The 14,183-nt window shown below is 36.1% G+C and overlaps 6 protein-coding genes across 7 annotated transcripts in view; 2 read left to right on the top strand and 4 right to left on the bottom strand.

Annotated features, from left to right (window-relative positions):
- The first annotated feature begins 23 nt into the window (after window positions 1-23).
- LOC109580276 (uncharacterized) lies at window positions 24-1,922 on the top strand. Its single transcript, XM_019993291.1, has 2 exons — window positions 24-144; window positions 199-1,922. The coding sequence occupies exons 1-2, from the start codon at window positions 36-38 to the stop codon at window positions 1,773-1,775; spliced, it is 1,686 nt and encodes a 561-aa protein (XP_019848850.1). The 5' UTR covers window positions 24-35; the 3' UTR covers window positions 1,776-1,922.
- Window positions 1,923-2,012: 90 nt separating this feature from the next.
- LOC105316763 (demethylmenaquinone methyltransferase-like) lies at window positions 2,013-2,762 on the bottom strand. The gene has a single exon (XM_011411926.1). The coding sequence runs from the start codon at window positions 2,760-2,762 to the stop codon at window positions 2,013-2,015; it is 750 nt and encodes a 249-aa protein (XP_011410228.1).
- Window positions 2,763-3,191: 429 nt separating this feature from the next.
- LOC105316762 (ubiquinone/menaquinone biosynthesis C-methyltransferase UbiE-like) lies at window positions 3,192-4,366 on the bottom strand. The gene has a single exon (XM_011411925.2). It carries the CDS (start codon window positions 4,026-4,028, stop codon window positions 3,279-3,281), a length of 750 nt encoding a protein of 249 aa, XP_011410227.1. The 5' UTR covers window positions 4,029-4,366; the 3' UTR covers window positions 3,192-3,278.
- A 95-nt stretch (window positions 4,367-4,461) lies between these two features.
- On the bottom strand, window positions 4,462-9,441 carry LOC100639521 (heparan-alpha-glucosaminide N-acetyltransferase-like). Of its 2 annotated transcripts, XM_019993285.1 has the most exons (19): window positions 9,408-9,441; window positions 9,146-9,355; window positions 9,029-9,097; window positions 8,682-8,920; window positions 7,815-7,930; window positions 7,592-7,701; window positions 7,424-7,493; window positions 7,290-7,347; window positions 7,169-7,231; window positions 7,017-7,117; window positions 6,712-6,953; window positions 6,447-6,590; window positions 6,170-6,282; window positions 5,804-5,928; window positions 5,546-5,672; window positions 5,123-5,281; window positions 4,935-5,005; window positions 4,758-4,870; window positions 4,462-4,713 (listed from the first exon to the last, which is right to left on the bottom strand). In XM_019993285.1, exons 1-19 carry the CDS (start codon window positions 9,424-9,426, stop codon window positions 4,535-4,537), a joined length of 2,328 nt encoding a protein of 775 aa, XP_019848844.1. In that variant the 5' UTR covers window positions 9,427-9,441; the 3' UTR covers window positions 4,462-4,534. The 2 variants fall into 2 exon arrangements, with proteins under 2 accessions (XP_019848844.1, XP_011410226.1); XM_011411924.2 differs by lacking the exon at window positions 6,447-6,590.
- Window positions 9,442-9,591: 150 nt separating this feature from the next.
- Window positions 9,592-13,675, top strand: LOC109580272 (uncharacterized). Its single transcript, XM_019993279.1, has 11 exons — window positions 9,592-9,729; window positions 9,778-10,071; window positions 10,120-10,401; window positions 10,452-11,128; window positions 11,184-11,283; window positions 11,334-11,477; window positions 11,525-11,758; window positions 11,807-11,875; window positions 11,928-12,083; window positions 12,137-12,262; window positions 12,317-13,675. Exons 1-11 carry the CDS (start codon window positions 9,717-9,719, stop codon window positions 13,378-13,380), a joined length of 3,159 nt encoding a protein of 1,052 aa, XP_019848838.1. The 5' UTR covers window positions 9,592-9,716; the 3' UTR covers window positions 13,381-13,675.
- Window positions 13,371-14,183, bottom strand: part of LOC100639395 (lysosomal alpha-mannosidase-like) — a 4,311-nt gene continuing 3,498 nt past the window's right edge. Inside the window, exons 15-17 of the mRNA XM_011411923.2 lie at window positions 13,971-14,121; window positions 13,807-13,918; window positions 13,371-13,751 (exon numbers count right to left, since the gene is read on the bottom strand). Of these exons, the coding sequence (XP_011410225.2) occupies window positions 13,606-13,751; window positions 13,807-13,918; window positions 13,971-14,121 (409 nt within the window). The 3' untranslated portion in view covers window positions 13,371-13,605. The remainder of the gene's footprint in view (window positions 13,752-13,806; window positions 13,919-13,970; window positions 14,122-14,183) is intronic.

The following is a 14,183-nucleotide window of genomic DNA, read 5'->3' as shown; positions in this document are numbered from 1 at the left end:
TATTTTAAGGGGAGGAGGTTGTTTGTTGGAATATTATGTTAATGTTACCCACCAAGAAAAACTATCTCTATTGCCTTGGCGGGCTTGTAGTGACTGTGACTGTTTTGTACATGATATTGTTGCATCAAGGAATCATAGGACAATGTACGTTTTAACAACCTTGTTCTAGAACACCTTGTTTTACACTTTCTTCAACAGATAACTACAAAACTGAAATATATCATAATCATGATAGGAAGTTTCCATTGAAGGCTGATGCCATGATTCCACACGTTAATGTATCAACCTCCTTCTCCTCAGATGCTACATCGTGTGTCATTAGTAGTATCAGCAATGGACTAATATTAGACAAACAACGTCACATACTCATCATTGGTGCAATGAGTCTCATTGGAGCTAGACTGACCATGTACTTACATGAAAGAGGATATCACGTGCTGGGAGTTGAAGATATGATCAATGTGAACAACGATGATATGAAATGGTATCGATGGTCTCAGTTAATTGATAACAGGATACCAACACAAATAGTTAAGCTGTCAAGAAAAGAGAGTCTGCTGTCATTATTGTCTCATCATTCACCTCAAGCTGTCATATATGTACCAACAAGAGTAGATGGGATGGAAAGAAATGATGACACTGTTCATTCTGTATTGAAGAACTTTGTGTCGTTATTGATGAATATGAAATCCAATCCACAAGTTGTGTTGGTCTCCTACTGGAAGACACTACTAGAGAAAGGATGGTTGACATCATATGAGACCATTCTGTCATCAGTGTACAGTCAGTCATCATCAGCTATAATTAGAGTGTCTAATCTACATGAACCATTGGAAGACACTACTCAATCAACTGGAGGACAATGGTATGTTAATGACGTGTGCAGTATTATTGAGAAAGCACTGACCAGTGAACAGTACATTTGGGACATGAACCAATGCACTAGCTTCACTGATAATAAACAATATCTTACACCTAGTGACCACCTAGCAAAAACTGATAATTGGGTAGAAGAATATAATAAATATATTAAAAGAAAAACAAGAAATGTAACACTTGGTGCTTACCTAGTCAGTGTTAGCTATGTATCGCAGTACGGGATCTTCCCAGTATCAAATAGCTTCCGTTATATCTTTAGTTGGTTCACCACTGCCTCTAAACACGGACTAGATATAGTATTGTTTCATGACACTATGAGTAAAGGTTTTCAGCAAAGACTTAAAGAGTTTCATCATAACACGGAAACCATTCATATCAAACCAACAAGTCAAATGATAGCCAACGATCAGAGATTCTATTTCATTTATGACTATTTAGTAAGGAACAGCGACATCAACCTAGCCATAGCTACAGACATCAGAGATGTAGAATTCCTTAGAGATCCATCAGTGGCAATGTCCTTTATTGGAGACTACATCTACACCGGACTGGATGTTCCTTTCTTTACAGATGTAGGGAGCCACGGACAAGCCAATTCCTACAAGAAATGCTACCCAGACTATCCACATAATGAAGTATACAAAACTTATGGACTTTTCAATATTGGTGTGATTGGTGGGACCAGGTCAGCCATTTTAACACTATTGATACATTTGTTGTTGAATATGGAGGACTCAAGGCACGTTGCTAACAGCTGCTGTGATATGCCGTCAATCGAACTATTGATGCATACTGTGTTTTTTGACGAAGGGTTTGTTGGCTATCCTTTCAACAGTGCCTTTTTTACACAGACACCTGGACCTAGAGGCTTGTACATTAGACATAAACCCATATGACAAATGAAATTTTAATTATTGATAAGTTGTACCAAGATACTATGCATGTTTATTACTTAAAGTAGCTATGTTTGCACTGTAATCATTGATTGGCATGCTTTGCATGTGTTCAAATTACTGCTTTTTTGTGCCAAATTTTTAAAATCATCTGCTACAACCAAAAAATACAAATTCACATGATCACTAATGCACTAAATAAATCATATTATTGTTATTTTAAAATATTTCTTCTTGAAATCAGACATTAACTGGCTTTGTGAAGATTCCTGTCAGTCTTGGAATAGTTACCATCAAAGATTGTCCCTTGTACTTCTCACGAATGCCGTCAATAGCTGGTAGAGTACGATCAAACTTACCATGGAAAACCCCATAGAAGAAATTAATGAATGCTTCAATGTCAGGAAAGGAGAAAGTCTTCTCAGCAACATCCATAAGTGTCACCTCAAAGCCAATGGATTCTGCTAACTCTTTGTAGTAGTTTGCAGACTTCCAATGCATTGACTGTGCTGTCTCCTGGAAAACTTGAGGGCCACACAGTTGAAGCATCTCAATCAACACATCATGCATTTTTGGATCATCCTGCGAAGTGAATCCAAACTTTCCACCTGGTTTGAGGCTGCTGTAGATCCTTTTGAAAGCACTCTCTTTGTCTTTGATCCAATGTATCACAAAGGACGAGAGAACATAATCATATTGTGCATCATCTGCAGGAAAGTCCTTGTCACTGGCAACTATGAATTGAAGATTGGTTGGAGAGTTGCTGTCCAGAGCGTTCTTGGCAACTTCAATCCTGCTCTTATCAGGATCAACTGCAACAACTCGCCCTGTTTCTCCTACTCTCCCAGCTGCATCTCTTGCATGAAAACCAGTACCACAACCAAGATCAAGAAGAACATCTCCTTCCTTTAGGTTCATTTGATTTAGTAGCTTTATTCCATCTTCTTGCTGGACAGCTGAAGTTTGACTATAGCAAATAGCTGATTCCATGGCTTTCTATAACTGCAGTAACTAGCACTTAGTTCACTTTTATACACAGCCAAGTTTACATTATTTTAGACTATTGGTAGCTTTATCGTTTAGAAAAACATGCATGTAGTCATATACATGTATATACAATTCTTCAAGCTTAATTAACTTATATCCTCGCCTTGAATTACATGTTATTTAGACAGAATTGTACAATTCTTGGAGCTTAATTAACTTATATCCTTTCTTTGAATTGCATGTTAATATAAGCCAGTTATGAATTGAACACACTCAGCACTGCACACACTGTCATAGCGGTTTAATAATTGGCACAAACTTAATTTAATTAGCTGGCTCTGTGTTTAGTGTGTGCAGGTAGTTGGTCTGTCATTCTGCATGTTTGATTGGTTGCTGCTGTAACTATCATTAAAATTAGTATTTCTTGCATTGTAATTTTATAAAATTATTACTAAATCAAAACGAAAAAATTCTAGATCATTTACATTGTCATTCACAAACTAAGTTCTATTGTTCTCATTAAATGTTAAGAGGCTTGGTCAAGATTGCTGACAGTCTTGGAACAGTTACCATCAAAGATTGTCCCTTGTACTTCTCACGAATGCCGTCAATAGCTGGTAGAGTACGATCAAACTTACCATGGAAAACCCCATAGAAGAAATTAATGAATGCTTCAATGTCAGGAAAGGATATTGTCCTCTCAGCAACATCCATAAGTGTCACCTCAAAGCCAATGGATTCTGCTAACTCTTTGTAGTAGCTTGCAGACTTCCAATGTATTGACTGTGCTGTCTCCTGGAAAACTTGAGGGCCACACAGTTGAAGCATCTCAATCAAAATGTCGGGGTACTTTGGATCATCCTGCGAAGTGAATCCAAACTTTCCACCTGGTTTGAGGCTGTTGTAGATCCTTTTGAAAGCACTCTCTTTGTCTTTGATCCAGTGAACCACACAACTTGAGAGAACATAATCATATTTTATGTCATCTGCAGGAAAGTCCTTGTCACTGGCAACTATGAATTGAAGATTGGTTGGAGGGTTGCTGTCCAGAGCGTTCTTGGCAACTTCAATCCTGCTCCTATCAGGATCAACTGCAACAACTCGTCCTGTTTCTCCTACTCTCTCAGCTACATCTCTTGCATGGAAACCAGTACCACAACCAAGATCAAGGAGAACATCTCCTTCCTTTGGATTCATTTGATTTAGTAGCTTCATTCCATCTTCTTGCTGGACAGTTGAAGTTTGACTATAGCAAATAGCTGCTTCCATGGCTTTCTATAACTGCAGTAACTAGCACTTAGTTTACTTTTATACACAGCCAGGTTTACATTATTTACTTAATTTAGACTATCGGAGTATTGGTACACCTACCGTCTAGACACATGTATATACAGTTCTTGGTGATTTAACCCTCCTTTAGTTTCAAGTTTGGATTTTTTATCAATTTTAAAAATTAATTCCATACTTTGTCTATAAGAGATTTCTCTATTATATTAAGAACTATCACATGTGGGTAAGAGGCCTGGATGACTTGAGAGGAATGTTATATCTCCCAGAACTGTATATACATGTGTCTAGACAGTAGGTGTGTGTACTGATACTTCGATAGTCTCAAATAGGTTAATAATGTAAATTTGTAAATAATGTAACTTTTTAATGCAATGTAATCATGAATTGAACACTGCACACACTGTCATAGCAGTTTAATAATTGGCATAAACTTTTATGAAAAATACAAAATAAAACACACGTATAAACCTAACTTTCACTGTCACTCATATCTTAACAAAAAAATTAATAAAGTACCAGTAGTAGGCCACCAAACACCACAGGGAGACGCTGATGACGTTTGATATGAGAAACTCAATGTGGGAGTCCTCCATTCCTTTCCAACCGAAAGGAAAGGTTCCCTCCAATAGCTCACTTCCAACATATACTAGTATTGAATTCATTCCTGTCATCATGAAGAAGATAATATTTGATTTAGTATCCATGTACCTGGGTAAAAAAACGGCGCCCCGTTCCATATTTTAATAACATCGATGATAAAGTAAAACAGAGCAAGGAGTATGTAACCTAGTCCAGCAATGACCAGTATAAAAGAAAGTGACCTTAAAAATGAACAAGGAAATAAAGTAATGATAATAATAATAATAATAATAACAAAAACCATACCAGAGGTTTTTATTAAGCGGAATGACTCCCTTGTTAAGAGTGGCTTCACACAGTATGGTTCCAAGTCCACCCTTTAAAATGCAATATTGAGATACATAATTATTTATAATTTGCATTTATAATAAATTGAGTATAATATCGATTTGATGTCTTCTCTCTTTCTCTCTCTTGTTTCTCTGTATACTGACCATTAGCAGTCCCCAGACAACAAATCTCACTATTCTGGACCCAAACTGCTTGTGATGGATGAGAATCCTTCCAGCTTGAACTCCGAAAAAGCACATGACAATTGAATTAATGGATCCAAGGATGCCCTCAGGATCGTAACTACCAGTATGATAAATAGCCTACAAATTTAAAGTTACTCAAAAGTCAGGTCAAAGTCCCTGTACTATAGCACATGGTCTTGGGCCAAATTTTGGCAAAAATGACTAGGAGAGAATTTATCATTTTTATATTTTTTTCTGATACATATACATGTTCTGATGTTGTATATCAAGTTTGAACTGATTCTGATAATATTTGGATTTTTTTTCAAATTTTTAAAGTTACTCAAAAATCTGGTCAAAGACCACAAATACTGTCTTATAGTATGGTGGGGCATATCTTGCCTTGCAAGTTGGGTGTCCGTATATGTGGTTATCAGTTAGTATCCAGCTGTCAATATAACCTGCAATCCCACCAGTACAGTTGCTGTATTTACCACCATCAGCCCTACCACCAGGACCAAGGTAACCCCTACATTAAAAAAGATTATTTTAAACCTTAAAAATGCATTATTATACTATAATTCTGCTTATCTTAGAGATTAGAATGATTAACCACATTATATAGTAGGAATAAAAACAACGGCCATAGCCCACCCATACCTTGGACATCCTGGAGCCTTCAGAGAAAATGTGATAATTAGCCACAATGATTCCAGAAACACAATCACTAGCCATTGCACCCAATTGTGCGTGAGATCACGGACTGATATCACATCCCACTTCAGCTGAAAAGAATATAATATAATATAAGTGTTTTTACTACGATGATATAACAAGTTCAGAGAGGTAACATTTTGGCAAAATAGTTCTGACTCTTCTTAATGTCTGGCAGGTTTTAATTTGGCAAATTTGCCATTGAGTATGCAGCTTTATCAAAGTAACAAAAACTCGTCAAAATTTCCCCCTTTAAAATCACCAGCTTACAGCTAGTGCATTGAATATGATAAGGTATTGGGACTATATTACCTTGTACTTGTTGTAAACCATAGGAGCAAGTAGTTCAGTCATAGCCACAACAAAATAAGCTATAGCAAACCTCTGGAGAACACCAGGTATCCGCCAATGACTTAGCCTATATCCTACACGTACACGTACATAAAATAATAATAAGAAAATAAAAAAATTACTAGTAATTGCAATTAAAACGAGACTCAATTCCTTTAACTATAGATTCAATTTTTTTTAAATGCATGGTTAGCTAAAGCAACATTAATCTACGATCTGATTGGTCAGTTTCACGCACCGTGGCAGACCCATATTCCAGCCCACAATACTAGGAGTGAAGCTTTACACATAAGGTAAAAGAAAGAGGGGAGCCTTGCATTAGTGAATGAGGCAATGAGAGATAGACAGAGTGTGCCTATAAACCAAGGCACTAACAGTAGGTCTGAGAGAAAAAGAGAGAAAGTAAAAAGAAAAAGATGAATGCTACAAATTTGAGGCCTTGCAGTGCATAATTTAGAGCTAAAACAATGTCTCAAAATTCAAAAAGTACCCAGACCCCTTACCATTATTAAGAAACAGTCCCAGACCCAGTAGTATGACGCTACGCCTCACAACCTGGTACAGTCTCAATTTAAAACTGTCCTTCTTTCGTCCTTTAAAAGAGTAGACAATGGACACGCCCATTATCCAAACAAACCAAGGGAAGACAAGATCAGCAACTGTTATACCGTTCCATATGCTGTGGTTGAAGAACCAGTAACCGCCTCCACCATAATTAACAAATATCATGATGATCAAAGACATCCTTATAGTCAAGAGAGAGAGAGAGAGAGGAGTGATAATGGTATACATGTACACTTTGCTTTACCCTCTGAAAGTGTCTAATGATCTCAGTCTCTCTTTCTTTCTAGTAGACAGTGGATCTTCATTTAATAAGTCTGTAGTTGCTTTCTCTTTTTGATCATCCAACTGAAGGAGAGGAAGGGAGAAAGTGATTTAAAATAGGAAGTTTATTGCTACCAGGTTAGCAGTTTCTCCGTTGTTTAGCGCACCATAATTAACTTTATCGGGATCCCCAAGATCCTAATAATAATTATTATTAATAATTAAATAAGTAAATAAAAAATAAATTTATACTCACTTTACTGATTTCTCTGTCCACTCTCTTACAATGAAAAAGACGTTTCTTCTTCATTTGACTACAAACAAAAATCATCATAAATACATGTACATGTATGCACACACACACACACATACAAACACACAGTGACTCACTAGTAAACATTAATACCAATTATCCATATGCTAAAACTGCCAAGCAATACAATAGCAACATAAAGGATAGCTAAAGGGAGAGAGAAAGAGAGAAGAGAAGAGATAATTATTTATATTTTTTAAAGCAGATATAAAGATGAGTGTCAAATAAAGTGGGAGAAACCATACGTAGATTAGCATTCTGTCCTGGGTGGTCTTCATCAGGAATGAAGGTGGTATTTGACAGATCATATACAGTCCACGTTTGAATGCTGTGCTCATTAAAATGATCTGAGTGACTAAAAATATATAAAAAATACATTTAAATGTGTCAATTTAGAATATTAGAAATTTAACTTTTTGCTATACAAAATCTACATTGATTATGATTGCAAATTTTTTAGTGGGTTACCTTGCAAAATATTGACTATTATTCTGGAACAAGTGAAATGTTATCTTATATTTAGTATCAGTTATAATGTACACCACTTCATTTGGATAAACCGTTGTGAGATAAATGTCTTTACACTATGAGAGAAAAGATTATAAGAAGAGAGGGAGAAGAAAGGAAAAGAAGTGGCAATGTAGTAGTACTGAGTATTGGGAAAATTTATTTTAAAAATCCAAATTTGATTGAAATCAGTTCAAACTTGATATACAACATTAGAACATGTATATGTATCAGAAAAAATTATAAAATGATAAATTCTCTCCTAGTCATTTTTGCCAAAATTTGGCCCGAGACCATAGTACAGGGACTTTGGCCTGATTTTTGAGCAACTTTAAAAATTCGTAAAAAATCTAAATTTGATCGGAATCAGTTCAAACTTGATATACAACATTAGAACTTGTATATGTATAAGAAAAAATTATAAAAATGATAAATTCTCTCCTAGTCATTTTTGCCAAAATACCCTGTACAATAGCCTATGATCTTTGACCAAAATTTTGGAACAAATTTAAATGCAAGAGCTATTATAGTATCTATTATAGTAGCTATTATATATATATTATAGCTATTATATTTTTAGTATTACTATAGACAGTATCTATAATAGTACATATTTAGCATTGGCAACGAATTGCTATAAAAATGATGTTAACAAAAGTGCGATTGGCAGAATCAACAAACTGTTTGCCAAAAATCATAATAATTCCTTTTTAAAAACTGAAGAAATTTATATCATCATAATTATTTAAGCAGGCATAGGCCTATGCTTTATTAAAATAAGTTTAATTATTAGGTTTTGCGGTATTAAAACTAAGAAGGCATCCTTACCGTGTAGCAAATGGCTGACAGTTGATTGACACTGATTGGATCAGATAAATAGTTAACAATCTTAAGCAATGCCTCGTCGTACACAAGAACTGGATTAGTTTCGGAGGTTGTGGCACATTTTAAAGTTTTTGTTTGACATTTCCTTGACTCCAGACCAGTTCCTAGTGACCAAACATGAGGTTCTTCAATCGTACCATATATAGTCAAACTTAGTGAAGTATCATTGCTTTGAACAGTTTCTAATAAAAATAAAAATAATGAAATATTCACACCTTTTGAGCTACAAAGTGTCAACAAGGCATTCCATTTTTAAATTATTTTGATAACAAGATGTTCTTTAGCCTTACCTTGAAGAGTGAGAGTGAAGTTATCTTGTTGGTTGTCCATGAGAATAACAGTCCAAGTGATAATAGCACCTTTATAAAAAGTTATAATAACCATAGCACACGCCTCATTTTGACTACCTTTACTGCTTTCTATGTCACCGGACTTGCTAGAAGCACTTTCATGATTGAGTATTGGCCCAATAGGGATTGTTACATCAAGGGCTTCACTGTGCAGTTCAATGCTGATTGATGTTTTGTTAAAAATGAAATTGCTAGCATTAACTTGTAGCTCAAATCCATGGACAGGGTTGAGTAATGTCACAATGAACATAAAGAGTAAAAGGACCCCTGCAGGTGTGGAAAAATACTTGATAAAGCATAGTGTTTTAAAGAAGCTCACCTCCTCCTTTAACGGCCATGTTAAACTGCAAGTGGGTGGGAGACTTGGGGAGGTGGCTTCAATAAAATTATGACTGTCTCCTTATACAGTGTAGCCAAAACTGAAAATTAGCTTCACTAATGCATTATAAACTACATTATTATTTGATGTTAATCTCTGTGTGCTTTTTTATTCTATGATTTCAGACCTTGCATTATAGCCCTAGAGGTCATTCTTTATGCAAAGCACTGAACAGTATAAACTTGTGGTCTGAAGCAGGGTGTGTTTTGGAAGAGAGGGTGGTATATCCACGTTGTTAGCCTCTTAGATATGGCCACTAAAGGTAAAGGTCCTTTTCTATTTCTTCTTAATTATGCTAATTGAATGATAGGAGGGGAAAACGAGACACCATTAACTACAAACAACGCCATAAATCAACTTAGCAGTGTTGGTTTCAGATTTACGCACTGGAGAGAAGTTGCTCGCCGTCTTCAGATAAAACAAGACGATAAGGACAGGTACATGAGGAGACATTATGGTGATGATGCTACTGCTTTGGAAGAATGTGTGGATTATTGGCTGAGAAACAGCAGGGAGCCTACATGGGATAAATTTCTACACATCATTGCTGCAGTTGACAAATCAGCAGCAAGACGGATTAGAAAGTCTATTGGTCTACAACCAGGTAGAGTACTGCTATTCTCTATGTTAAGCATTCATGTTATTCCGTTAGTGACAGAAGAGCTAACTGTCCTTGAGTTGCTGTCCGATGATCAACTCACAGCTCTTGGGGACATACCCTCAGGTTTGGTGGGACAATTGAAAGCTGAGGGAATTGCAGGAGAGGATGAGTCTGGTTGGCTGAAGGACGTCACGACGTGGAAGGAAGTGATAAAAGGATTAATACAGGTCTTTAAGAATAATACCAATAGTAAAAAAGAAATCATCCTTGGTAAGTTTCTAATGTTGTTTAATGAAACCAGAAAAATTGGGAGGGACATACTTCAAGAAAAACGTAAGTAAATCTAAGTATTAAATGTATGGTTTTCAAAATTGTCTGTATAGCTTCAACTCCTGTAATGGTCTCTCCTACATTTGAACAGAAATTTGATAAGCTTTCTTGTGAATTAGCTATACTCCTAAGTAAAATAAGACCGAAACTCCTTCAAAAGCTCCCGCAGTGGAAGGACTTCAAAAGTTTCCTTAGGAACATTAAAAAGATTAAGAAAAGAATTAAAGAATGCGAAAATGTGGAAGAAGCCATTGAAGTTGTGGAGGAAGAATTTAGTAGCTGCACAAACCTTGAAATAATAAAAAGTATAGCAGGTATGTATGGCTGCGATGATGTTCTTGAAGATATAAAGAAATATGAGAAGCGCATTGAAAGTTTTACAGATGATATACGCGATAGTCTTAAAAATCACTTGCCAGTGTATCTATCCCGTGATCATACTGAGCCACTCCTTTGTGAGAGATTAGAGTTTACGTTGAAGTGGGATCCTGATGAATTTTCTTATGAAGATATCAAATTTATTTTAAACAAAGCATTTGAGGACATTGCTAAAGATATTATTGTTCACACCATAAATGGAGGCTCTGTTACTGTTCTGTGTCATATTCCACACTCGCTCGTACCTCTGGCCATTTACAAGGCACAAAAGAACATGGAGTTTCTCCAGAAGCATCGCATGATCAGCCTAACCATTGGATACATGACAGTAATAGCAAAATCAATAGAGAAAGTAAACAGATCTAAATTATAATGTGCTCATGAGTAATGATTGTGTATTTGTTTAGGAAGTGGAAGAAGAGGAAACAATAACTGCAGAACGTTATCCACAAAAAGAGGAAGGAATTGAAGAGGACGTAACTGCCAGTGATACTAAAGATGAGACAGGTATCCCATACTACAAGGCATTAGAGTCGTTTTATGGAACCATTTTATAGTCAATTTGCAGGAAATAAAAGAGGAACTTGAAGAGAAAAAGAGGCAGTGTCTACAATTAGAGGAAAGATGCTCCAAGTGGGAAAATATTGCACAATCATCAGCAACAGATCAAATGACTGAAGCTTTGCTTGAACAACTGAAAGGTATGTAATCATATGTAAATATAGCATGCATAGTATTATTTGTGTAGAATATCAAGAAAAAGAGCAAAATTTTAAAAGAATTGTTGCTGAGAGAAATATCTTAGCTGAAAAGCTGAGTAGCTTTAAATCAGAGAAGAAAGAACTGCTAGAGAAACTAACTGACAAAGAGAACCAGTTAATGTCTTTAGTTCAAATTGAAGAGCTAACTCAGCATGAGCTTGCAAAGGAGAGGGAGGCAAACAAGCTGATTCAGCAGGAAGTACAGACACTACAAAATGAGAGTAAGTATATGCAGCACTGCTACTCATAACTTTAGAGCATTATTAAAGAAGCAGAGACTGTCATGGGAGAAATGAAGAAAAAATATGAAAAACTGCAAACAGACATTGCTGATGAGAGTAAGTAGATTTATAATGCATCAATTTATTATCCTTCTCTCTTTATCATCAGGAGAAAAAACAGAGAAGATGGCAGCAGAAAAAGAAGAGCTAAAAAGGGAATTGGACACTGTCAAGAAAATGAAAACAGTGATCATGGAGGAGAATGAGGCACTGAGAAAAGTGAAGGAAGAATATGAAAAACTTCAAACAGAAATTGCCAATGAAAGTAAGCATTCATTCATCATCATCATTCTTTTAATACTATCATGGAAAAAAAAGAAAAGAAGATGGCAGTGGAAAAAGAAGAGCTGCAAAGTGAATTGAACACTGTAAAGAAAATGAAATCAGCAACAGTGATGGAGAATGAGGCACTGACAAGAGAAAAAGAAAAATATGAAGCTCAAAGTATGCTTATAAACTATAGCTCGTGCATTATTATCATTTCTTTGATCTTGATAGTTAAAGACATAAAATTAATTCGAGTCCCAACATTGCATGATGACTGGAGAGATAGCGAGCCACACACTCTACCAGTAGAAGTGTTGATGACATCTTTTGCTTCTCATCAAAAAAGCAACAAGCATTGGTACAGTCCAAGCTTCTACTCTCACGAAAAAGGATACAAGTTGTGTCTACGAGTCAGAGCAAATGGAGAGTCACAAGGAAGTGGAACACATCTCAGCATTCACATCCATTTGATGAGAGGCGATTACGATGACGTCTTAAAATGGCCAGTCAGAGGAAAAGTAACACTAGAGCTTTTGAACAGGAACCGTAATGAAAATCACTTCTCTGGGGATATCGAGTTTAATGACGATTCTAACCCAGAGGCAACTGGAAGAGTAATGAATGGAATACAGATAAGCAGTGGGACTGCAGCTTTCGTTGGACAGGGAGGAGCAACATTTGTACCACAGGACCTTCTCTTCCAAGATCACTTGAAAAACGATAGCATTAGGATCCGTGTCGCTGGTGTAGAAATGGAACCAGAAGGTGCAAGTGTAGTACCCAGTGAAGCTCCTACTGGCAAATCTGCTGTCGTTGAATTTAGAGTCAACAAATTTTCTGCTCTTAAAAAATCCAACGGAAGTTATGTCAGCGAGCCTTTCTACACACACGAAAAAGGTTACAAGTTTGTTTTCATGGTGTATCCCAATGGAGTAGGAGGAAACAAAGGGAAGAATGTATCCATCTTTGCTCACCTCACCAGAGGAGAAAATGATGATCAACTCAAGTTTCCATTTAGAGGAGAGTTCACACTCCAAGCTGTTAACTGCCGCGACACTAATAAAGATCACGCTGAGAAAGTGATTCGAATTAATGAATTCACAGATCCCAAGGAGACATATGGCAGCCGTGTAGCATGGTATAATGTAACCGGAAGAGCTCTTAATGGATACGGATTCCCGGAATTCTTGGCACACGAACAACTCGCATATAATGAAAAGAATAACACACAATATCTTGGTGATGATGACTCAATGCTATTTAGGGTCACTAATATCACAGTAAATTCAATGTAAAACAATACTTTTTAAAATTGATGCACACATTTTTCAGCTTTTTAATATAAAAAAATATAAATAGAAATTCCTATAAAAACTGTTCACTATAATAATAAACATAAACCAGGAGTCCTATTAACATTTTCATGTATGATAAAATGAAACAGTGAAGCACGTACGTGTACTAATACAGAATAGCAGCAGCATGAATACTGTTACTAGGACAACGGAAGCTGTGGCAATTTACAGCATTTTATCATAACTATTGTACTGAAGGTTTGCATCCCCACTGAAGTCAACTGTCACATTAAAAGTACGGATCATCATTGGAGATAATGATACAGTAAAATCAGGAGCAGTGACAGGAGGCAAATTCATAGGACTAGGAACTAGAAATACATGTACACAATCATAATACTTTATACTGTCTGTCTATATGCATACCTGTTTGACCTTCAACTGTCTTCCATTGTAGTCTCTTTATATCAGATAAAGCTACATTACCTCCTAAACCTAGCTCTGTTACTTCTTTGATTTTAAATGCAACAAATAAATCCTTTAGGTAATTCAAGACACCATGCATAATCCATTTTAATAATAATACTTACACTTAGTTTAACAGATGCAGGAGCAGACCACTCTTTAGGATCATCAGATTCAAACTGATGATCCAAACGAAGGAGAATTGTTGATTTATCCAAATACTCAAGTGTCAGCAAGTGAACATTATCTAGGGAGTGCAGCAGATAGTCCACTGTACTGTTAATTAAGATGTAAACAAGAGAGAAGGGCAAGTGACTGAGTACTTTAAGATTATAGTC

The sequence above is a fragment of the Amphimedon queenslandica genome, unplaced genomic scaffold (assembly GCF_000090795.2).
Source record: "Amphimedon queenslandica unplaced genomic scaffold, v1.1 AMPQUscaffold_13499, whole genome shotgun sequence".
NCBI classification, from domain to species: Eukaryota; Metazoa; Porifera; class Demospongiae; order Haplosclerida; family Niphatidae; genus Amphimedon; species Amphimedon queenslandica.
Note: the sequence above shows the minus strand (reverse complement) of the source record. Positions and strands in the feature narration are given on the sequence as shown.